This window comes from Balaenoptera ricei, chromosome 12, assembly GCF_028023285.1.
Source record: "Balaenoptera ricei isolate mBalRic1 chromosome 12, mBalRic1.hap2, whole genome shotgun sequence".
Lineage (NCBI taxonomy): Eukaryota > Metazoa > Chordata > Mammalia > Artiodactyla > Balaenopteridae > Balaenoptera > Balaenoptera ricei.
The window spans coordinates 22,027,128-22,051,215 of record NC_082650.1 but is presented as its reverse complement, the minus strand read 5'-3'; the positions used below and the strand labels follow the sequence as shown (position 1 = coordinate 22,051,215).

Below are 24,088 nucleotides of genomic sequence, written 5' to 3'. Positions count from 1 at the left end.
GTCCCCCCCGCCCCCAAAAAGAGCTCATGCTGTATCACTCCCCTGTTTTTCTCTAACCACTCTAAACCCTGTGATCTAGCTCTTTAGTTATTCAGCTCCGGACACCCTCACTGCCCTAGCACCTTGTGGGTTTGCCCTGCCGACCCTCATATCCATTAGGTCCGTTTGCGTGCCCCGTGACTGGGGCACTGAGCACGAGTGGAAGCAAATGCAGGTGCCCCCCGATTTTCCAGAGCTCACTGTACACCACTTGGCTTTTATGAAAGTACCTGTTTTCCCTAACTGAAAGAAATCCATAGAGGACTTTCACTTTTATGGAAAAAAAAAAAAGATAAAAAGTGGAAAGAGCGTTCAGCATTTGTTTTACAGTGAGTTATTATAGACGCTCCTGAGCAGTGAGAATGGCCTTGCCACGCTTCTTTCCCTGGAAATACATTCAGTATCACAGCATCAAGTCACCATAGCTTTGAACTGTGTCTGTGAGCACCTGTGCTTTATGTCAGTTTATTTTGTGCACCTGTTAGCAAGATGTGTCCTAAGGTAATTGCTTCTCTGCTTTACCCTTTTCAGCTTATGAGAGGTTCATACGAACACTCTACTTTCGGAGAGCGGGGGACACCTGTAATAAAACAGTGCAGCTCAGTTGAAATATAGCTGTGTGATCTCCTTCTTTACAGGGCCCCCAGCATTTCCCGGCCATCCTTCTACTGGCCCCAAGTCAGGTCCCCTCTCTCTCCACTCAGCTGTCTTTGCCACTGTCGTTAATTCTGTAATTAGTAAATGTGTGTTAATACTACACCCCAGATGTTGTGCCAGTCTCTAGGGATACAACATTGAACTAAAACCTAACCCTGCCGCCATGTGCCTACAAAAAAGTCAGGCATTTATAAAACAGCAACACTAATGGTGATTGCATTACACTTGAATCAAGTGGCAAAAAAAAATAAAAGGTGACCTGAAATGCAGATTGGGGCAGGGAGAGGGAGACTCTAACTTGCTCTAGGTAGCATTTTATTGTTATTCTTGTCTTGCTTTTCCTTACAGTTTTACCACATGTGTGTCCCTGGTCTAATATTGTGGGGTTGGTTTTTTTTTCCATTTCTTTTAGAACTTTATCTAAATAGTGTGATACTTTTTCAGTCTTCTAAGATTTGCTTTTATTGTTCAGTGTTATGCTTGTGCAATCATCTGTGTTGATATATGTAACTCTAGGTAATTTATTTTCACTGCTGTATATTATTTTTTTAATATCTCTGTTTATCCATGGTTGAGTCTGTGCACATTTGGGTTGTTTTATTTATTTTTGTCATTATAAACAATTCAGATATGAATAGGAAAGGTATGATAGAGATTGGTTAATTTTCAATATGCATGCAAATTTTAGTTCTGGTCTTTCACTTCAGCCTTCTCTAATCGAACACAAGTACCACAAATTAGTAGCAAATTTGACCACTTTGAATGTTGCATCATATTTAAAATGTTACAATAATATCTCCATCAGTTTTCCTGATGTACTATCTATAGAAGGTGGCATAAAATAATTAAATGACCCAAAGTCAAGAGATAGGTCAGACCGTCTATCTGAATAATTAAAAGCAAATGTCCTTCCCTCATTCGTAGCATTTCATTAGAATAACTAAAATATTGTCAGCAACGCTATTAAATATCAGGGAAGTCATGGTGAATTAAATGAGGTCTCTATTGTCTCTCGGCTCCAAATTCACCCTATAATACCTGCTCTTCTGTAACTTTTTAAGCATTTCTCCTTCACATTGAGGATAATGTTGAGCTTTCTCAGTAAAGGGCACTGAAGGAACATTGCAGGAGGATGGGGCTTCACTTACTGCTTCCAGCTGCTGCCCCAGTGGTCAGCTGTGTGGGTAGAAGGACATTCAGTATCGTTCTGCCCCAGCCACAGGCAGGGAACGTGCAGTCCCTGCAGCTCTTCCAACAAGAGCACCACCTGCACCAGGTCTCCTGCCCACAGTGGTCACTCAACTCTTGTGCACCTGCCCATCAGCAGAGGCCCCCTTTCCCTGGGAAGGCTGCTTCTTGGTGGAGAATTTCTCCACCATCCAACTGGCTGCAAACACACCTTCTCTAGTCTGAAGCCCATCCTTGGGGAGGGGACTTCTTCCAAGTTCTTCTTTCCCTGGGTACTCTCCCTGAGCCCTGGGGCACCCTCTAGCATTCTGTTTACATCTAATACTTAACTCTCCTATGATAGCCTAATCATTCTTTATATTAAACTTACCCTACTTTAAAAAAGTCAATGAAAAATCTAAAACCTAGCATAAACTTACACATCCAGTGTTCTAAATGTCACCAGTTTTTAAAGTACAAGAAAATCATGTTACAATTTAGTTATGACTCAAAATTATGTCCATTAAGTTACAGTTGACCCTTGAATAAGGTAGGAGTTAGGGGCGCCGACCCCCATGCAATAGAAACACCCATGTATAACTTTATAGTCAGCCCTTTGTATCCAAGGTTCCTCATCTGTGGATTCACCCAACTGCAGATCATGTAGTATGTAGTATTTACTACTGAAAAAAATCCGTATGTAAATGGACCTGGGCAGTTCAAACCCATGTTGTTCAAGGGTCAACTATTTTAAAGCTATAAGAATAGCTTGTTTCTCAATAGAAACATAAGGTGATAACTTTGTGAAGAAAGTAATGGTCATATTTACTTTGTTACCTAAGTAATTGAGAACTGTAATGTATTTCTTAGTTTCCTAATGTCATAAATAACAGTACCACTTCTAACTTTTTAAAATTTCATACTCGTCTAAAGGACAGAAGCGTATACCTAAAACTCCAATCCCATTCCATGTTGTATACTCTAGGTACCAGGAGACATACATAAGACCATTCATAGGTATATGCATCCTCAACTTTACTAGATAATGCCATTATTTTCCAAAGTGATTGAACCAAAATATACTCCCTCTAGCATTGTTCCACATCATCTTCCACAATTGATATTATCAGACTTTTCTGTATCATTAATGTAATTATAAAATGTCTTAGGGACCTTTCATTTTTTCTGAGATTTTATATTGGCACTTGAGTTGATTGGTGGTAGGACCCTTCCAGCACTAGCTTCGTACTTTCTCAAACTATAAGAACCCTGGTATTTTATAAATACTCTTAATCTAGAGGTAAAATATTATGGAGTCATAGATGAACTAGTGGAGAATAGAAATGAAAAGAATGGTTCATCTTATACCTTTTAGGATCTGCACCAGTAAACTTCAAAATGATATATTAAACAAATTAACGTGGTAGAACAATGGCTGGTTTGAGTTAAAAATAGAAAATATTATCTGTTAGGGAGTGAGACCTTTCAGAGCCCATCCAAAAGCTTTGTGTGGAAGACCCTGTTTCTGAAGGCAGAAGGCAGCATCTAGAAACAGGGAACTGCTTTCATAAGTATTTTAACCATTCAGTTCCCTGCCAAGTATTTATCTACAATTATGCAGACATAGTCTTTATGTAGACTCAATGTTAGACCAAAATCAATAGATTCATAAATATTAAAATAGAAACGTCTATGGACAGGGGCCATGTTTTTCTAATCGACTTTATTAATACAACTTTACCTGCAGATGTATATGCTCTTAATACATACAGTTTTGTTTGTTATATATAGATTGTGCATGGGTTATGATTCTATGTCAACTTATCACTTAAGATCTGATTTGGCCTTAATTCACGTCCTTTTTTATTTAGGTTTCAGATTTATCTAACTCTTTAACTAATGATTATGTTTGGCACTTAAATCATCTTCTGCTGCAGTAAATTGTTACCACAAGTAAAAATTTAGTCAGATAAAATAGATTTTACAGTGTTAGAAAATTTAATGCACTTCAGAACAGATTTGTGTTATTAAAGTTACAACATTTTTTTCTTTAAATAACTGTTCACCACTGTTACTGTGCACTTAGCAAACACAGGTGCCACTAAGTTAGAGGTTAGACACTTCTAAGTACATTCACGTTTGTCGCACAACATATGATCGTTTAATAGTCTGTGTTAGTAGTTTACTAAGTGTTTTGTATGTAGTAATCAATAAATATTTGTTAAATAAATCAATGGTGTGTTTAATTCAGTATTTGAAAGGATTCATGCTAATACTAATAGTTGAAAAAAATCTTTAAGCCTATAAAAGTTTTGAGTAACTTCTAATGTCAGTGTAGCGCCGTGAAAACACCCGAGGGAAATTTTCTGTCGTATTTGCAGATTAGAATGGAATCTCTGGAAAGATCCCTGCAGTACTCTTATCAGGATGGTGTTGGAACATGGCATGATTGCACCCATCACTTTGTGAAGCACATCCAAATGCTTTCTTTAGATGACTGTTCTCCTTACTACTTAGATATTGAAAATGATTCTGTGATATTGTAACGAATTTGTGGAAAAGCTTTCCTTTCCAAAGCTGCTTATCTAAGTGCATTATTTCTGACTGAAAAGCTTATTTTTCTTTCTGTCTGTCTGAATGGATTGCTAGCCAGTGGTGACTTATGGCTGACTTCATCGATTTTCAGTAATGAGATAGAGCAGTATGAGGTAAATGTCTGTGTACATGGGCAAGGACTCTAAATCACATTCTGAAAACCACGGGCTTGATGATGCAATGAGTCCATCTCCTCAGAAATGTTTGTGGTGAAGATTCCTTGAAAATGCTTGGGCTTAAAGCACATCACTTAAATGGCGGATTTAGAAAAACAAAGTTACAGTCATTAGAGTGGGAGAACCATATTGTCTTGTTCAGGCTAACTCTCTCCAAGGGTAGTAACGGAAAATTCACCAGGCAGTACATCTGATGGGTATAGTCTCAGTGGATGAAGGAGGCAGAGAGAACTTGTGGTACTTTTAAATGCATTTATTTCTCTACAGAGTAACATTCAAAAATGTAACTGATCATGGCTTCCATGTAACTGATGGACTCTATACTGTAGAATTGCCACAGATGTTTAGATGTCTCAGGCAAGGAAGGCACTGGAAGCAAATGCAAAAGAATCCTTGCAGAATGCACTCATCTGATTTCATACTGAGTCACTGCCCCTTGGTGTTGAAATACGTTTGGGATTCACTCTTGATCTGGATAATAAGAAGGAGTTGTGCACTATTAAAAAGTAAGACATTTGTGGAATGGAGGGGGAGTCCCTTAGAAGATTGTGTGTTATGGTATTGCTATTTTGTAGCTGTTGTATTCTTTCAACATGGTGTTTAACTCCTTCAGTCAAATTCACTCTTCATTGAACACACGAATTGCCATGGATTACTTTTAGGCAAGAACTGCATTGAAATTTTTATGAACTGAAAATAAAATAACTGTTTATGCTATACAGTACCACATGATATATGACTGTGTGAGATACAGGAAGACCTCCAACTCACACCATTTTTCCAAATGTGTTATTCACCCTTCTGCATAGGAGAAATTACACAGATACAAGACATCCATGTATGTTACATGGGCATGAGTCACCTTTCTTTTCTTCTCTTTTCTTTTCTTTTCTTCCTTCCTCCCTCCCTCTCTCTCTCTCTCTCTCTTTCTTTCTTTCTATTCTACTATTCTTTCCTAGATTACATGTACGTTTACTATACATAATATTGTACACTAATTACAGAAGAGTTTAGATAGATTTTTCATTTCTTCTGTATCATCTCCCCTTTAATTCATGCTCTGTCCTCATACAGAGGACTCCTCTAGACCTTCCCTTATGACACCTATAAATCTCACTGCCTTCTTCCCATCTGTTCTCTCCACAGTTTTCCTTCATTCCATGATCCACGTCACTCCAGTTTCATTGCCACCCCTCAGACTTCTGCCTTCTTGTTTCCTCTGTCTGCCGTGTCTAAAATTAACTTTAAAATAAGCAAAATCTTCAAAACAAACACTGTGGTACTCTTTGCATTAATCTTATGAAAGTACAATATAATCAAAACGCAGTTCAAGATAGATACAAGTTACTGGAAATCTTACTCCTCCCAAAGGTCAAGACAGCTGTACTGTCTTTAAAAATTCATACAAATAGTGATTCCATTTCTTACTTAAGGTGCTGCTTTTCTTATTTTGGTGCATGCTTAGTTCTTGCCTGAGTTTGGCCAAGTAGGCTGAAATATAAAAATTAGCAACTAAAGTAATGACATAACTTAATATATAGACTATAGCTTTCGTACAATCACATATAAATGAGGATATCGAAGATGACCTAGTGAAATGAAATAAAACCCATTCTGGATAAACTATATCATATATGTTTGGGAATAAATGTTAGAGATCTAATGAATTTGCCCTCTAGTACAAACAGAATTGTAATAGTTTAGTGCATTCCAGAGAAAAAAGGAAAATAATGTTAAATTAATTTAATAAAAACCACTCATGTAAAAAAGATAAAGATATGAATGGAATTTTGGTACATTTCCACACTTGTGGAAATGAACCTAAACCTAAAATGACTCAGTAAACAAGTTGTGATTTCTGACAGGGAGAATTGAGGGGGTGGAGAGAAGATGCAGGGCGAATTAAACAGTAGAGAACATTCTAGAGGAGCAAATGCTAGAATGGCTCAAAAATATCCTGGGATTTTTTTTTTTCATTCTGATAGATTTCTATTTATATTTCTTGGAGAGGTATGGTACATTTGACCACTTCATTTCTACACATGATGATACAAAATAATAGGAGCAACCAGCCTGCTAAGAACTCAAAGCCAGATGGTGTATATGTGTGTCATGCTGGGTTGATGGTTTGGAAATGCCAGCTCTGCAGAATGGCTGGAGCCGAATAATGCTTCAACGTAATCCTACATAAGATTCACTTGTGCATCTCCATGTAACTTTTACATTCTTAACTTAATGAATTTTAAGTTACAATGGACAACATGATATATATAGGCAATAGAGTAAAATGTCTCTAATGCGATTTGTTAGCTGTCAGCTCAAATCAAATTTTAACAAAGTAGCAGAAATCTAAAATGGTTTAACAGTTTTGGCTAACTGCTTCTTAAACTAGCAAATAACCAAAAGTCAATCCTTGCTTCTCTGCAGGGAGTGATGGCCTGTTCCATCATTTTTAGGTATTACATTTTGAGGATTAGCCAGTGTGAGTTAAAAAAACAAAAACAAAAACAAACAAACAAAAAACAACCCTAACAAAACTCAACAATTCTCTCTCTGTCTCCTGATGTTTGGAAATCAGGTGAAAATTGTTTTGGGTACCTCCTTTCTTTGATTTCCACATACTCACTTTGGGGAAGTCTTCCACAGCAGTTCAGGCATGGCGGCCATACTGTGGTCATAAGCAGGGGAGAGCCAGTGGAGAGACCTACAGACAGTGACAGGGTAGCCACCAGGTAATAGTGAGGGGACTGCTGTGTTAGATGACACCAGTGGATAAAAAGAGTAAGAAAAGGAATCAGCTGTAGAGAAGTATAAGATTTCATAATACCATTAATCTTCTAAATTTGGCAAAATGTTGTTTAGACTATTACATTTATATTTGCAGAACTTCTTTTATTTTTCTCTTCTAGAATATGAGATTGTTTCTCCCCTTTCATTTGCATTTTAAATCTTCATAAAAGTGTCTGTTTCCCAAGAACCAGTGAATCATTTATTTATTTAACAAACACTTATTGAGTAATTTAAACCCTTCTTAAATAAGTTTTTGCTTCCTCTGTTTTGAGGCTCAGCTACAGTATTACACATTTAAGATCATTATGCCTTCTTAGTGAATTGATCCCTTTATCATTACGAAATGTTCTTCTTTATTTCCGGTAATATTCTTTATCTTGAAACCTACTTTTTGATATTAGTATAGCTATTCCATCTTTCTTATGATTAGCATTCGTATTCATTTACCTTTTAACACATCTGTACCTTAACACTTGAAGTGCTGTTTGCTTTTTAAATGCAATCTGTCAATCTCTGCCTTTTAATTGGAGAGTTTAAACCATTTGTATTTAATGTAATTATAGGTATTGCTGGATTAAAGTCTGATATCTTATTTTTTTCTCTGTGTCATCTATTCTTTGTTCCTTTTTCCCAATTTCTGACTTCTTTTGGACTACTTTGGTATTGTTAGTATTCCATTTTATTTCCAGTATTGGTTTATTAGCTGTGATAGAAAGAATTTCTAAATTGACCCCGAAAGATGTCCCACTGTAATCCTGGGAACCTGTCAATGAAAGAGCTATAACTCCTCTGATTACACTATGATATATGCACAGTTGACCTTAAGAAAGAGACATTATCCATGTGGGCCTGATCTTATCACATGAACCCTTCAAATCAGAAAGCTTTTTCAGGCCAGAAGAGGAAAGCAGAAGAGTCAGAGAGATCTGAAGCATAAAGAGTATTTGATATTCTGTTGTTGGATTTGAATATGGAGGGAGCCATCATACAAAGATTGGAGAGCAGATACAAGGAGCTGAGAGTGACTCTGGCTAAGAACTAACAAGGGAACATGAACCTCAGTTTTATAGTCTAAAAGAACTGGGTTCTACCAACAATCAGAATGAGCTTGGAAGTAGATCCTTTCCTTGAACCTTGAAATAAGAGCCCTACTTGGCCAACGCGATGAGTTTGGTATTGTGGAACCCTGAGCATAGAAGCCAGACTAATCCACCTGGACTTCTGACCTAAAGAACTGTAACCTAATAAATTGGTGTTTTAAGCTGCTAAGTCTGTGGTAATTTGTTTTGCCACACAGACAACCAACACATTAGCTAAAGATCTCCATTTTATTGTTTTAGTGGTTGCTCTAGGGTTTACTATATGCATCTTTAACTTATCACTGTCTTCTACCAAATAATATTATACCACCTTATATGTAACTAAGAATTCAACAGTAGTATGCCTTCCATTTCTACCTTTTTGTCTTTTGTACTATTGTAGTCATAATTTTATTTCTAAATATGTTTAAGACCTCACAATATATTGTTATATTTTTGCTTTAAATAGTCAATATCTTTTAAAAATTAAAACAAATTAGAAGATAAATCTTTTACAATTATCCACATATTTACTATTTTAGCAACTGTCATTGCTTAGTATAGATTTGAAGTTATATTTGGTATCATATTCTCAATTCCTTTTACATTTCTTATAGTGAAAGGCTATTGGCAATGAATTCTCTCAGCTTCTATTTGTCTGAAAATGTCTTTCACCTTTGACAATTTTTCCCCCTTAAGCACTTTAAAGATATCATTTTACTGTTTTCTGGCTTGTGTCGTTTTATACAAGAAGTCTGAGATAATTTTTATCTTTACTTTTCTGTACATGATGTCTTTTTCTGTAGTGACTTTCAAGATTTCCTCTTTTTCACAGATTTTCAGCATTTGATTGCACTTCTGTATACCCAATAATCAACTTAAGAAATAAAATACTGATATAGTTTAGGACCTTGTGTCCTTTCCTCAATCTTATCCTCCTTGTAGAGGTACCTAAATTTACTGTTATTAATTCCATGTGTTTCTTCATATTTTACTTCATATACATGCATCTTTAAATTTATCTTTGCACTTTTTGAAATTTATTTTAATGGTGTCAATATGCAGCATTTTTTGTTTCCTTTTTTGTTTGTTTAGTGTTTTGTTGTGAGAATGAAAAATTGATGTGTGCTTAGAATTCCATTGTGTGACTATAGCATGATTTATTTATCTAGTCAACTATTAAGAGATATTTAGATTGTGTCATTTTTCTGAAGCAATGAATGTTAAAATTAACTTTCATGTAAATGTGACTTCATAGTGAAGTCACTAGATAAAAGAGTATATGCATCTTTAAATTACTAGATATTGCCAATTGTTCTTCAAAATGGTTTTCCCAATTTGTGCTCCCACCATAAGGATTCTGGTTATTATCCATCCTTATAATACTTGGTACTCTCAGAATTAAATTGTGAGTAGTTACATGGATGAGAAATGTTATCTAAATTTGCATTTCCCTGGTTATCGATCAGGTAGGACACGTTTTAATATATTCACTGCCAGATTGTCATAGAGATTATTATTCCCCAGTATGGCCACTCCAATTTCTCAACCCCCATTAGGGTTGACATAAACATCTAACATCTAAAGTCATAAGATGTGCTATGGAAAATTTTCCCAAGTAGGAAATTATTCTCTGAGTCATTTAAATCATTTCTGGTCATCACAGCATGATTCTTGCCAACACTTTAATTGTGCCATGCTCAACGTGGCAGTCTTAACTTCTCCTCTGGTTTTCTTAGTTGTAGAAAAGCAAGAACCCTTAAATCATTGAAGGCAAAAGATAGGCTAAATTATGAAGAAGAATAGAACATTACTCTGACTAAGAATGACTGATAATAGCCGGATTTGTTGAGTTCAGAAGAGCCTGGTGTATTATACGTAAAAAATACTGCAGGATTTTTGTTTATTTGACTAAACCTGGTGGTGGAATCTCCATTACTGGGAATTTTCAATGTGTCTAAGATAAGAGTTTAAACAGAGTGATTAACAATCTGAGTATGTCAGTGCTTTGCTGAGGATAATTTTGAGGGTCCTTCTTCCTTTTGTTCTGTGCCTCAGTGAGGAACAGAGTTTTCATAGATTTGTTCCACTGCCAAGATGGTAATTCACTAAAAAAATTATTTTGTTATGTTTGCTAAACATAATGAGTAAAGTTGTATCTTTTACAAATAAATCATCAGTAAATTATTTCTTGTAAATGAAATCAGAAAAATTCCCCTGAATCTATTCTCGGTGCTAAATGGGTATGATTTTGAGCCTAGGGAATATATTTTCTGCCCTTTCCATAATTTGAATTATCATCTGCCAAGCTGTATTACAGTATGCTGCCTGCCTTCACTCGAGGCTAGGGATCATCAATACTTTTACCCCCACTTTAGGAATTTCACAAATAACTGGGCTCTAGCGTTTCAATGTTCTCTCTCTGTGATAGTCCAAGTAAACATAGCTGATGTCAGTAATTCAATCTGTAATTGATTGGGGAAGGTACAAGCGGTTGTTTTACATTTTTTGGGAAAATGGTGTGGGTATCTAAGTTTACATTACTTTGGACAGATTTTATTTCATAAAGATTGAAAACCCGAGAAGGAGGTCATCTAGTTCAAGTCTGACAACAGAAAATTCCTCCATTTCAGTCTTGATTATTGCGTTCAGTTGATTTCTCTATGACTCAAGGACTAGAAGCTTTCTACCACTTCCTTCGGTAGAAAAAATTTTGACCCTAAGAGATTAAATCATAGGAAGGTTTCTTCACATTCAGACTAAACTGTCTCGTTTATTATTGATCTTTTTTTAAATGTATTTATTTTATTTATTTATTTTTGGCTGTGTTGGGTCTTCGTTGCTGCATGCGGGCTTTCTCTAGTTGCAGCGAGCTGGGGCTACTGTTCGTTGAGGTGCACGGGCTCCTCATTGAGGTGACTTCTCTTGTGTGGAGCACGGGCTCTAGGTGCATGGGCTTCAGTAGTTGTGGCACGTGAGCTCAGTAGTTGTGGCTCGCGGGCTCTAGAGCGCAGGCTCAGTAGTTGTGGTGCACGGGTTTAGTTGCTCCGCGGCATGTGAGATCTTCCCGGACCAGGGCTCGAACCTGTGTCCCCTGCATTGGCAGGCGGAGTCTTAACCACTGCGCCACCAGGGAAGCCCTATTGATCTTTTTTAAGTCTTTTTCTTTGCACTTTTTAGATGTTTGTTAAATCACACTAGTCAATATTACTAAACCACGGATGTGATGTTTTAAAATAAGGGACATGTCATTTGAGAACTGATACCACTTTCTGTCCATGCATGTTTTGCATTTGTCCTTAGGTGTGCAAAAATGGAAGCAGTGTTTTTAAGATGAATTTTCTCACCTATGATAGCAAGTTGTAAATGTCTGACTCTTTTTCTATTTGCAGGGCTAGCTCTTAAAATGTGCTTCTGATCCTCTTTTACCCTGTGTCATGTTGCAGAGGTGTAGCTTGTTTGCTGCCCTACAGCTTGGGTTTCTTTCGATCTCATTGACTAATACCAATCATTGTCTCCCTCCAGGTTATCCAAGCTGTCTTTTTTGGCATCTGTGTGCTGACTGATCTTTCCAGTCTTCTGACTAGAGGAAGTGGGAGCCAAGAACAAGAGAGGCAGCTCAAGAAGCTCATCTCTCTCCGGGACTGGATGCTGGCTGTATTGGCCTTTCCTGTTGGGATTGTGAGTAGGATGTAAAAAAGCATTTAACCACAAAAGAAACTTGGGTCTTATATCAGACTTCTAAGAGGGAAAAAAGGGCTCATTATAGGCTTCCGTATTGGGGCTGCCATAACAAAGCACCACAGACTGAGTAGCTTAAACAGCAGAAATCTATTTTCTCATGGTTCTGGAGGTTGGAAGTCTGAGATCCAGGTGTCTGCAGGGTTGATTTCTTCTGAGGCCTCTCTCCTTGGCTTGTAAAGGGCCTCCTTCTCCTTGTGTCTTCATATGGTTTTCCCTCTGTGTGTATCCCTCTCCCAATCTCCCCTTCTTAAAAGGACACGAGTCATACTGACCAGAGCCCCTCAATGAACTCATTCAATCTCAATTGCTTCATTAAAGACCCTGCCTCCAAATACGGTCACATTCCGAGACACTAGGAGTTAGGACTTCGGCGTGTGAATTTTAGGGGGACACAGTTCAACCCATAACCATTTCTTAAGCAGCCCAAACTTGAAATGTATGTTCCGTGGGTCTGTGACCATTCTGGTATTTTTGAACTTGGGAGAGGAAGTCAGTATTAGCTCATACTTCTTCACTTACCCAGCGGTGCCATTAGCTAATATCACTTAAGTAAATGCTGCTTAATGTTTGGGTCTGTTCTGGCTTCGCTGATTTTCATTGTTTTCAGTTAGATTCCCTCCTTAGCTTAACTTCCTTTACAGATCTGTTCATCATCCATTGTCTGTACATAAACCATGTTTCTTGAAAGGGCTGGGGCCCCATGAGATTCTATAGATTTTAACCTGTGTATAGCCAGGAGAAGGATGAGAGAATGCTTGTAAATTGTGAGAACAATTAAGAGTGTGTTATCTAATTCAAATTCAGAACTTTCATTGGCCACCTGATTTCTGGGAAAAATAGAAACCCATGTACCAAGTCCAAGGTCCTCTGTAGGCAGAGTCAGAAAGTTGTTTTTTAAATCCTTCCAGGACTTCCCTGGTAGCTCAGTGGTTAAGAATCTGCCTGCCAGTGCAGGGGACATGGGTTCGATCCCTGGTCTGGTAAGATCCCACATACCGCAGAGCAGCTAAGCCCGTACACCACAACTACTGAGCCTGCACTCTGGATCCTGCGAGCCACAACTACTGAGCCCACGTGCCACAACTACTGAAGCCCATGCACTCTAGGGCCCGTGTGCCACAACTACTGAGCCCACATGCTGCAACTACTGAAGCCCGTGTGCCTAGAGCCCATGCTCTACAACAAGAGAAGCCACCAAAATGAGAAGCCCGTGCACTCCAACTAGAGAAAGCTCGCACACAACAACAAAGACCCAACTCAGCCAAAAAAAAAAACTTTAAAAAAATAAATAAATAAATCCTTCCAATGACTCTTATTTATACCTGGCAGAAACCTCTACGTGCTTATTCTAAGACCAGTTAGTGGACACCCAGACTATCACTGAATTGCTTTTTCTATGTACTGAATTGTGTTTTCTTGGATGAAGTAACCCTCAGCTCTTGACAACAACACAAGGAGAGTAGTATAATCTGGTCACACTTCTCTGTTCATTCCTCATCCTTACCCTCTGAAAACCTAGATAAATGCTCCGATTGAAGCCATCTACCAAATCTCTCAAACTCTGTTGCTTAACATAACAGAGTTAAATGCTTTATATAATATATTTGATATTTCCTTCTCTGGACTTGCCTTATAAAATGCAAACACCTTCTATCAGAATACTCATCTGAGAGAAAATTTCCATTGGTATAAACTGTAAAGACTAAACTTTCTGCATGAAAGAATTATCTAGAAAATCCAAGTCTGTATATTTTCTGTTACTTTTTACTGGCTTACTCCCTTGGAATTTTTCTTCTTCTTCTTTTTTTTTTTTTTTTTTTTTAGTTGCAGCATGCAGGATCTTTTAGTTGTGGCATGCAAACTCTTAGTTGCAGCCTGTGGGATCTAGTTCCCTGACCAGGGATTGAACCTGGGTCCCCTGCATTGGGAGCATGGAGTCATAGCCACTGGACCACCAGGGAAGTCCCCTTACTCCCTTGGAATTTCCATAGGCATGTCACTGACTCTGGAAGTCTTCCTTGGCTAGAAGGAATATAATAATAACACAATACAAAGGTAAATAGGAATACAATATTAACCATTTCTCTTAGCTCTGCCTCCCCTTCTGTTACGTGGTGTCAAACTGTGTCTCTGTGAGCTTAAGTTGTATGTCTTGCCACTCTCACCAAAGGCTCATTGCATATGCCCTTTAGACATTTATGACATTACTTTAGCCGAAAACTTTTTGCTCCTGCTTGAGACTTGAGATACTTGTCAGCTTTCAGTATCCTTCCTGAGTTTAGCCCATGTATGTATGCTTCATGGTTTGTAAAAGAATGGGAGCCTTTTTTGTTTGCTTGTTTGTTTGATTACATCTGATATTTTCCTTTGTGCTTCACAATTTTTGTTGTTTTCTGTGTGTTTTAGAAGAGGGAAGAGAAGTAATAATGCCTTTAATTTCACCCCCCTTTTTAAGCCAGAAATCATAATATTATATTTGCATTACATAATGTACCTTCTAACTGATGAGCCTCACAGAAGAATTTAAAGAACAAATAATGAATCAGAGATGTGCGGTTTCAATGATTTCTTTAACTCTTATTTTTTTCTTGCCCACTGGTATTTTATAGTCAATATTTATGTTTTTCATAATTTTCCCTGTTATTATGAGTCATTTTCCCTTTTACAGTCACTGGCCTTTTATTTTTCCTGACCTTTTTGGAGCCTCCTCCCCACTCCTTCCTCTCTTTTTCTCTTTCTGTCTCTCTCTTTAATATTAGGAAGAATCCTGGCCCGTAATTTCCTTACATTTTCCATTGTTCCTTACTCTGTCATTTGATATTTTGTATCTGTTTACCTGACTTCTCACTCTAATGCACAGAAATTCATTCTGAGGCAAAAAGCTGTTAATGCCTTCTTCCTAGACCCCATTAATTTTATTGTGAAGTCATATTTACAGAGGATATGAATTTGGTTCTTTATAATCATTTTTATCCAAAATATTTTTTTCATTAAAACATACAATTTCATGATTTTTTCCTATCTTTCCCCATGGTTATTTCCCAGCTTTCCTTCCCAATGAGCCCTAATCTTTGCTATGACTTCTGTATCTCCTCCATCTCCCCCAGCTGCTCAGTAGGGTCTGGAATTCCATGGTAGTTTTACCACTTAAGATTTTCTTCCTTGTTAACATATGTACCCTTCCTGAAGCAATGCCATTAGGAATCACCTGAAGTGGTGTCGTCTTTACTCTTCCTGTGGCTCCCGGCCTGGGAGGGAGGTGCCTGGCCCAAAGAGTTCATTATATCAGAAGGACAGGAATAGTAGTAATGCCCAGGACCTGTAGGATCTGTAGTGTAAGAATGCCTATGTGTGCAAATGATTGGTTATAACATTTGTAATTAAACAGCTTGTACCATGTTGGTTGACACAGTCAAGATCCTAAAGGGCAAACTATGCCCAGAGAGCCTGGGGCGTGGCTCAAGCATCCTAAGGAGGAAGGTACAGAGGCTCCACTTAGAAGCCTGTGGTCGGTCCCCAGAGACCTCCAGGCTCTGACTGCCAGGTGACTGCCAACCTCACAGAGGACTTCCTCTGCTATCTTCTTCTGGCTTCCTCAGCTCCACGCCTTCTGTTTGTCAACCACAAGTTTGCGGGGGGAAAGCAATGTTATTTTTGCTTCCTGGTACAGGGCAAAAAGGCGATGGGCATAAAAAGAGGGCAGAATGGCAGCTGAATGTATCACCTCTGCTCAAAGTTTCCCAAAGAGACCTCTTAGCCCCGAGCTTTTCTGGCACTCCCATTGTCTCTCTCTCTCTCACCTCAGCTGTAACTATGGCAGCAAGAAAGACCTGGTAGGTTATCTAGGATTTGTATTTTCTCCACTAATGCTTCCTCCAGTAACGAGCTGACAGTAATTGCTTTATGTGGGCATGAGGCACTAAATATGATTTTGTGACCCATGGACCTGATGTGTGTCTACTTCATGTACTCTCTGTCTCTCTCTCAAGTATATATAAAAATAATGAAGCATTCCAATCCAAGATAATTGGGGTAAGGCTTTGTTTCAGCATAACCTTGAAGAAATCAGGCAGGGTTGCTTGAGTGAACATAGCATGTATCATCCTGATTTGTGTAGATTCCCATCAATGCAAAGCTGGCCTTGATTAGTAACGCTAATGGCCGGAAACCACCGCCACTCCCAAAGCCTTGCAGCTCATTTTTGCAGGGATAACCCCTGGGAGGCTCTTCTTACCATGTGCAGTTCATTTCTGAACGCTGTCCCCCTTTTAAAGAAGCATTACAAATAATTCTATGACATTATGTGGTCTGGAAGCACTGAAGTTTATTAGGAGCAATCAAACCAAGAATGTCTTTTGTCTCCCGTGAGTTTGTTGACTTTTGTGCTGGCAGATACTCTTCTAGTTAAGAGAATAAAGCTAAGGCTTTTTCAACCAAAAAGAAAAAAAGAGAAAGAGTAGCAAACAATGAGTATGATGAGTATGAAATTGCCTCTTTCAAAAATCCTAAATGTGTCTCCAACTGCTATCCCAAGCAGCCCATTTAATGACGAAGAACAATTATATATTTTCCATTCATTCGAGTCTGTGCCTCCCGTTCCTCCGCAGCTGCTCAGCTTGCGTGATGCACATAATCAGACCTCACCACCTCTCCAGTACACCTTTGTCCCTGGGCTTACTTGGGTTACTCTAGACCAGATGCTGGGTGGCTGCTTTGCTAACCGTGATGGATGGGTGAAGACGAGGATGTACCTGTCTCAATAAAGAAGCAGTGGGTCTGAGAAGGTCCTGGAAATTTGGATCTGTTCTAACCTAGGATGGGATCCAGGGTATCCCGAGCAAACTAGCATGTGCCCCGATGAACTTTTCTGGAATCTGAGCTTTTCATCTGAGTTTAGTCTCAAAGCCATTTGTTAACTCTTTCTGGTGTTATAATCATGTTCTGGTAAAGACTTTGTGAAGATTTTACATGTAACAACCTAGTCTAGAACCCTTTAAAGCTCATTTTTGCTTGTGGTGGGAACTGTATGGTACCTGCTGCCTTAGGAAACATGGAAAATGGAGTTTGAAGTTTCAAATGCACACTCAAAGAAAAAGTATCTAGCAATTATTTTCAGAAAGAGATTCCTCAAAGTCTTCATTTATTGATATACTAGCTAACTCTAAGCCATCCTTCAGAAAAATTTTGTGATGCATATAAATTTAGATTGTCATACCTCTACGATTTAAAAAAACATTATTTTCATTTCCGATTTTTAGAGGTAAGAGATTGGCTTAAGTGGAAAGCAAACTTAGTAATGAATATTAGTTACTAATATTAATGTCTGTTAATGTAACACACAAAGGAAGGGAATTTGATTCTATTTGAGATTGTAAATAAAAGCCAATGCTTTTCTTTCTGTTTTGATATTAAGGGGAAACTTGGGATTTAATACACTTAATATCTCCTGATCCTCTCTTTATTAAATTTTCACACAGGTACCTAAAATCAAACTCTTTTCTATTTTCTTTAAGCCTTCACTGATGTTATAAGTTTCTTCAAATGCCCTTTTTCTTTCTCTTCACCTTTGAAGTTAAAAATATAATATCTGCTAGGTCATATTTTATGGTTAAACCCAGTTCATTTGGGGTTGAGTCAGTCATAGGCTTTCCCCCTGCGCTGAAATGAGTGTGAGTTGAGTTGCCTAAGGGGAGGTTCAGAGATGAGAATTCATTCAAGATCAGTTAGCAAAAGGAGCCTTTACCTCCCATACCATTTTTCAGTCTTCTGAAAAATGTTCAGAAGACTGTCATAACCTAACCTAGGTGAGTTGTCTTAAACTCACCTTTTTGAACGCCTTTTCAAAAGACCAAGGGCATAATATGACTAGACAGACGTACCCGATAGAGAACCAGGTTGCTTCTTGACCATCTTATATATTCTTCTCTCCTAAATGAAAACCAAAGATTTTCTGCCTTGGTGAACTATTTAATTTGTACACATTCATGCTAACTCAGAGTAGTCAGCTTGCAAGACAAATATCTTCAACACAAAAAATAACCACACTTTGACAAAAATTTTACTGTAGGTGCCTACTTTTAATCACTCTACAGTGAAAACCACACATTTATATCCAGAACATTCAAAGGACAGAAGTTCGAGTCAAGTCAGTAGTTATTTGCAGGTACGTGGAGCTTACTAGGTATAGCAGGTACTGAGTGCTAGGAGCCATATAGTGGTGACTAAGAACTGATCTTGCCCTTCAGGGTCTCACAGTTTAGAGAAGGTGACTTTATAAGCCATATCAGCAAGTAAATTAAAAGGTAACATGATGAGTATAACAACATATGCAGGTACAGAAGTAGCCCATAGGAGGAAAGGATTGGTTTTACTGAGTGGGAGGTCCTGGAAGACTTCCCAGAAATGATGATATCGGAGCTCTGTTTTGAAGAATAACTAAAAAACTTATTGGATGTGTAAGTTAGTGATACTCTCAGCTGCAAGTAACAGAACACCCCCAGATATTCACCTGGCTCACTCTTTCGCTTCATTCAAGTCTCTACTCAAATTATTCCACCTCAGAAAATCTACCATGAATAACCTTTATAAATCAGCCTCCCTCCATCATTCTGTATGCCCTTAACTTACTTTATATTCTCCTTCATTGTTACTGCTACCTGGCACATTATATGTTTATTCTTTTATTTCTACTGTATGTCTTCTCTGACTCGACACCTGCCCTATGAGGTTAGGGAGATTGTGTGTCTAATTTACTGCTACAACCCAAGCATCAGAAGCAACATGTAAATAATTCAGTATTTTTTGAGTGACTATCCAACCAACCGTGGCTTAAGCAGTAAAGATATTTAATGTTTCATAAAACAAGAAGCCTATAAGCAGGTAGTTTCCGGGTTGTATTGCTCAGTATTATCATTTGAGGCTTATGCATTTTCTGTTTTCCCCTTTTCTGTCTCCAGAGTCTTGGCTTTTTGTCTTTGAACATGCTACCTACAATCTCAAAAGGGTTGATAAACCACCAAACATCATATGCTTTGCACCCATGTTCAGGGCATGGAGAGGAAGACACTCTTAAGGGAGCTCTCCCTAAGGGTTTGTCTCTTCATCGTACCAATGAACCTTTCCCAGAAGCTCCATCAGCCAGTTTGCCCATACATCTCATTTGACTGTCACATGGCTAGAAGTGGCTGCATGGAATGCTGGGAAAGCCAGTAGGAGACAAAGGGAATGAGCTCACCATGAGGGCTTAAAGTAATTATGATTTCTCCTCATGAGTTAGGCACACTGCTGCCCAAACAAAATCACTAGTTTCAAGAAATATTATAAGTAACAAATTTTGAGAATAATAATTAAATGTAAAGTAAATAAAAACTAATAGAATTTTAGGTTATTTATTGTTTATGTTGATATAAAAAATAGATATTGTAAAACTGATGAGACTAATCATGGACATTTTCTATCTTAGCCAAGAAAGGCAGATTTTTTCCATTCATTCTCTGCCAATACCATTTTTTGGTGCATTCTCAGCAGTATTATCATGAACAACTGTCTAAGTCTGACATTTGAAGAAGTTCTTCTCAAAGAAAATCACATATGTTACACAACTGACTAAATGGCTTATGTTCATGTTCTGAAACTCCATATGAAATTTGTCAGAGGTAGCCCTGCTTTAGTCCAGCAACCGGGTTCAGTGAGTAAAAATCTGCCTTTAATAATAGTCCCCTAGAAATCGTAGAGAATTATCGTGTTCTGTATACCATCTCACAGAGTTCCCACTCTCTCTAGGCGAAAAGGCCACAAATATATTCAGAAAATGAAGATATCTTCTTCCCATATTTATATCCATAAGTAAGATATGTATTTGAAATATGTAATGGAGAAAAAAGTAGACTTGTTAATTAAGTCTATTAACAATTAACATAATTAATGTTAATTCAATAACATTAATAATGTGTATGATTCTTGTTCTCAAAAATATGAACCCCCAAGACTTCTCTGGTGGTACAGTAGTAGAATCCACTGCCAATGCAGGGGACACGGGTTCGAGCCCTGGTCCGGGAAGATCCCACATGCCACAGAGAACTAAGCCCATGAGCCACAACTACTGAGCCCACGAGCCACAACTACTGAAGCCCACGTGCCTAGAGCCTGTGCTCCGCAACAAGAGAAGCCACCACGGTGAGAAGCTCGCGCACCATAATGAAGAGTAGCCCCCGCTTGCCGCAACTAGAGAAAGCCCACACGCAGCAACGAAGACCCAACACAGCCATAAATAAATAAATTTATTAAAAAAAAAAAAAGTGACCCCCCCCCCAAGAAACCAGGACCTTTTGTATGCCCTTGTTTGGGGGACCAAGAACAAGATGCAGTATTAGTTGTTGATTTAAAAAAAAAAAAAGAAAAGGAAAGAAAAGAGGAACACTTTCATTTTTCGTCTTCCTTCTCTGCATGTTTCCTTCCCTCCCTATCTCTCTACTTCTGTTTCTGTCTCTCTTTCTCTCTTACCTTTGCCCCACCCCATCCTTCTACCACAAGCGTCTCCTTCTTCATAGAAAAATAAATAACAATTTGCTGTATGGGTGTTCCTGAAATTACTACAGCCCCTGTGAGCATTTTGAGGTAACTCTTACCTGTTTTAGCTGGATCAAAATGTGCTGTGTTAAAGCAGCCGATATCAAAAGGAATATTTCCCCCCAAGGAAGGAGCTAGTGGAATTTCCACCTACACAGAATGTATTAACTTTTTGTTGTGCGATTACCATGCTAATGATTTGTTTATTTTACCACAAAGAGCCAGTCTTGGATAGGACTTTCATTCATCATGCCTTCTTGTAACTCTCCTAGGAACAGAAGTTGAGGCATGATTCTGGCTTTGGGGGACGTTTTCCCAGAGACACAGGCAGGAAGGCGGGAAGGAGAGAAGACGGGAAGATGAGGGATGGTGAGGGGAGAGAACGTGTGCAGCCACAGTTCACAGGTGGCCCTGTTGCCCTGCCCACTGTCTCCTAAGTGCCTGTGAAGAAACTTTTCCAAGAAGTTTCCCTCTTCAGAACGTCCCTTTAGCCTGTAGGTTAGGTCTGTGCTTCATTTACACAAGGGAACAAACATATGCCAGCAGTTTGGGCAGTGGTGGCCAAAGTTTGGTGCAACATAAGGAAAATGAAGGGAGCTGTGTCTCAGAGGGAACCAGAGGAGCCCTTCTGTCCCAATCTGCTTCTATGCTTCTCTGAGTTCCCTACCACTTTGTTCATTATTCACCAAGGGGAAACTGGGGAGGGATGTGAAGTAGGAAAGAATCCTAAGCATAAATTAGTGGTGTGCCAAGGTTGGAAGGCGTGAATGGAGAGGAGTTTTCTCTGCCCATTTTTATCACCTCACCCCGCTTAATCCTAAGGAGAGCCCCTCCCCTTTCTTTACCTTAACAACCAACTACAAAATTAGAATGGCTGCCTTCATACAAACACAAATAACAAAACAGAAAGAGCCTCAGCGCCCCCATGCCTAGAAAATAATACATAGGAGCCCAGGGGTTTGCTGTCAAAATGAGCAGAGTCAACAAGGGAAAACAGCCCCTACATTCACTGATATGGTAACATTATTGTCTGACTATTCAGAAATTCTACCTATACCCCCTTCCCTCCCAAATTACTTTAGAGTCCTAAAGAAGATACTACATACGCAGAGGCATTTGCTGTCACCTTCTGAAACTTCTTGCCGTCTCCCTTCCCATAGTGGCAAAACCCACCAGCATCTCAAGAGCCTGAAAAGTCTATGAATGAGAGCTCGCTCCTACTACATGCTGCTGGGGGTCAGACACTGCACCAAGGGCTGTACTCTGATTGTTTATTTAATCCTCAGAGCCCCCAAAGGTAGGAATGTCCATCATTCCCACTTCACAGAAGATGCTTCTGTTGTACAGCTAGACAGACAGGGCTCCCATTTTACAGGTCCCTTGCCTGAGGTCCACAGCTAGGAAACGGTGCGACCTGGACTTGAACCCAATCATTCTGATAATGGAGTGCTTGCTCTTTGCAAGTACTCTAAACTTTTTGACAAACCAAACCCAGCTTTGCTTTTCATCATTCAGCTGATAGACACTTCCAGCTATGTACGTGAACTCCAAGCTGACCACAATTTCTCATTTAGGACAATGCATCAAAAATGAGAAAGGGGCTTATGCAGAATCTGGCTCAAAAGTCACTGTTTATCTTTTTCCTTGAGGCTGTTTAACCAAAGCCTGTTCATTTGTGCTTATTATTGTTTCTCTGTGATACATTATTTCATTGGCACCATAGAGCCAGTGGTTTCATACGGTTTTACAGGCCAGTTTACAAAGTACGAATTTTGGCAAGGAGAGAACATCTTCCTGCCTTGTCTTCTTGTTTCAACAATTGGATACAGATTTAAGCCACCACGGATTTTACCCAATATACTGGTTTTTAATATGTGAAAATAAGGTATTATCAGTAGAATTAGCTACGTTTTTTAAAAATGGATACTGAATGTATCTAGTATCATCTGTAAATCATCTCTGGGTTTCTAAGAAGGCATAGTTCAGAGCTACACAGTTGCAAAAGAATATTTTTGGCAAGAGATGATCCAGTACATTCTGCATGGGTATCCTAACAAATCAGCTGTGCCTACCCAGTGAAATACCTTACTAAGAATTCTTAAGAGCCATTTTGTTCTGCTTTATCAAGAGAGAGTTTTCTGTCAAATTCGCTTTTCTTTTAAAATGTATAATTTATCCCCCCCCCCCCGCCTCCTATTTTCGACAAGGATTTGAGGTGGTCTTAGGTACATCAGTTAATCAAAGTGGCCCAGCCTCCTGGGCCTCAGCATCGTTCAGCAAATGCCACCTGTAAATAATCTTGCCTATTTGATGTGTCTTCTATATTACACTGCGGGATACACAGAGGCACTTGCTTATGTACTTTATCTTGAAAAATGAGGCAAGCCAGGAAAATGGGGAGAAACCTTCGATAGACCTTCTGGCAAATTCAGTTAACGTTTATTGAGTGCTATACACCAGGTACTGTGTGAAATGCTCTCACACGGTTTCACTCACTCTATTAGGGGATCTTATAAAAACAAGAGGCAGTAGGCAATAGGAAGCTCAGTCATCCCTACAGACTGTGATGCCAACATAGAGGACTGGGGCACCGAGGAGGGGAAGCTGCTGCCATGCTGGCCATCAGAGCCGCTTCTTGCTTTGCTCAGTCCTATCTAGAGAGTAATGCCTGTCGTATCGGACCCAGTCAGAAATATCTGTTGCTCTGTGCTTGAAGAGTCTCAAGCAAAAATGGAGTAAGGGAGGAGAAAGCAAGCAAGCTCTGGGGGTGGTGGGGATCATCCATACAAAGTAGATTTTCTTTGGGTCTCCTTGCTCTGTTAGCACAGCTTAAAAACAGATGTTTCTTCCCAATCTTGGCACCTTCCTGAGATGCTGATCCTCAAAGTAATTAGTTTAGCGTAACCTCCTGGCTCTTAATTGACGAGAAGGGTTCTTGAACCAAAAAAAAAAAAAAAAATCTGTAATTGGTCAGCAGTTCTAGAGGGGGCCTAAACAGATGACAGAGAGTTCAGGTAGACCAAATGCCAAGGAAAAAAACTCCTGAAGTGCTGTCAGGCAGACCGATTGCTGACACTCAGGCTGCACGTGTGCATCTTTGAGCCATTTTGGTTCCAAAGATGACGATTTGCTTTTTGACTCCTTCCACTTTATTTATACAGCATAGATCATCATAGAATGATATAAAGGCAAAAACAAAAATCCACACAAATTTCTACAATAAGCGTTTGTTACTTTTGTAATAGGAAAACCGCACATGTGTTCTCATTTGCA

General features: G+C 38.8%; 1 protein-coding gene across 1 annotated transcript in view; it reads left to right on the top strand.

Moving 5' to 3' along the window:
* Positions 1-24,088, top strand: part of AIG1 (androgen induced 1) — a 227,381-nt gene that overhangs the window by 49,981 nt on the left and 153,312 nt on the right. The window contains 1 exon segment of the mRNA XM_059941082.1: positions 12,029-12,184. Within this exon segment, the coding sequence (XP_059797065.1) occupies positions 12,029-12,184 (156 nt within the window).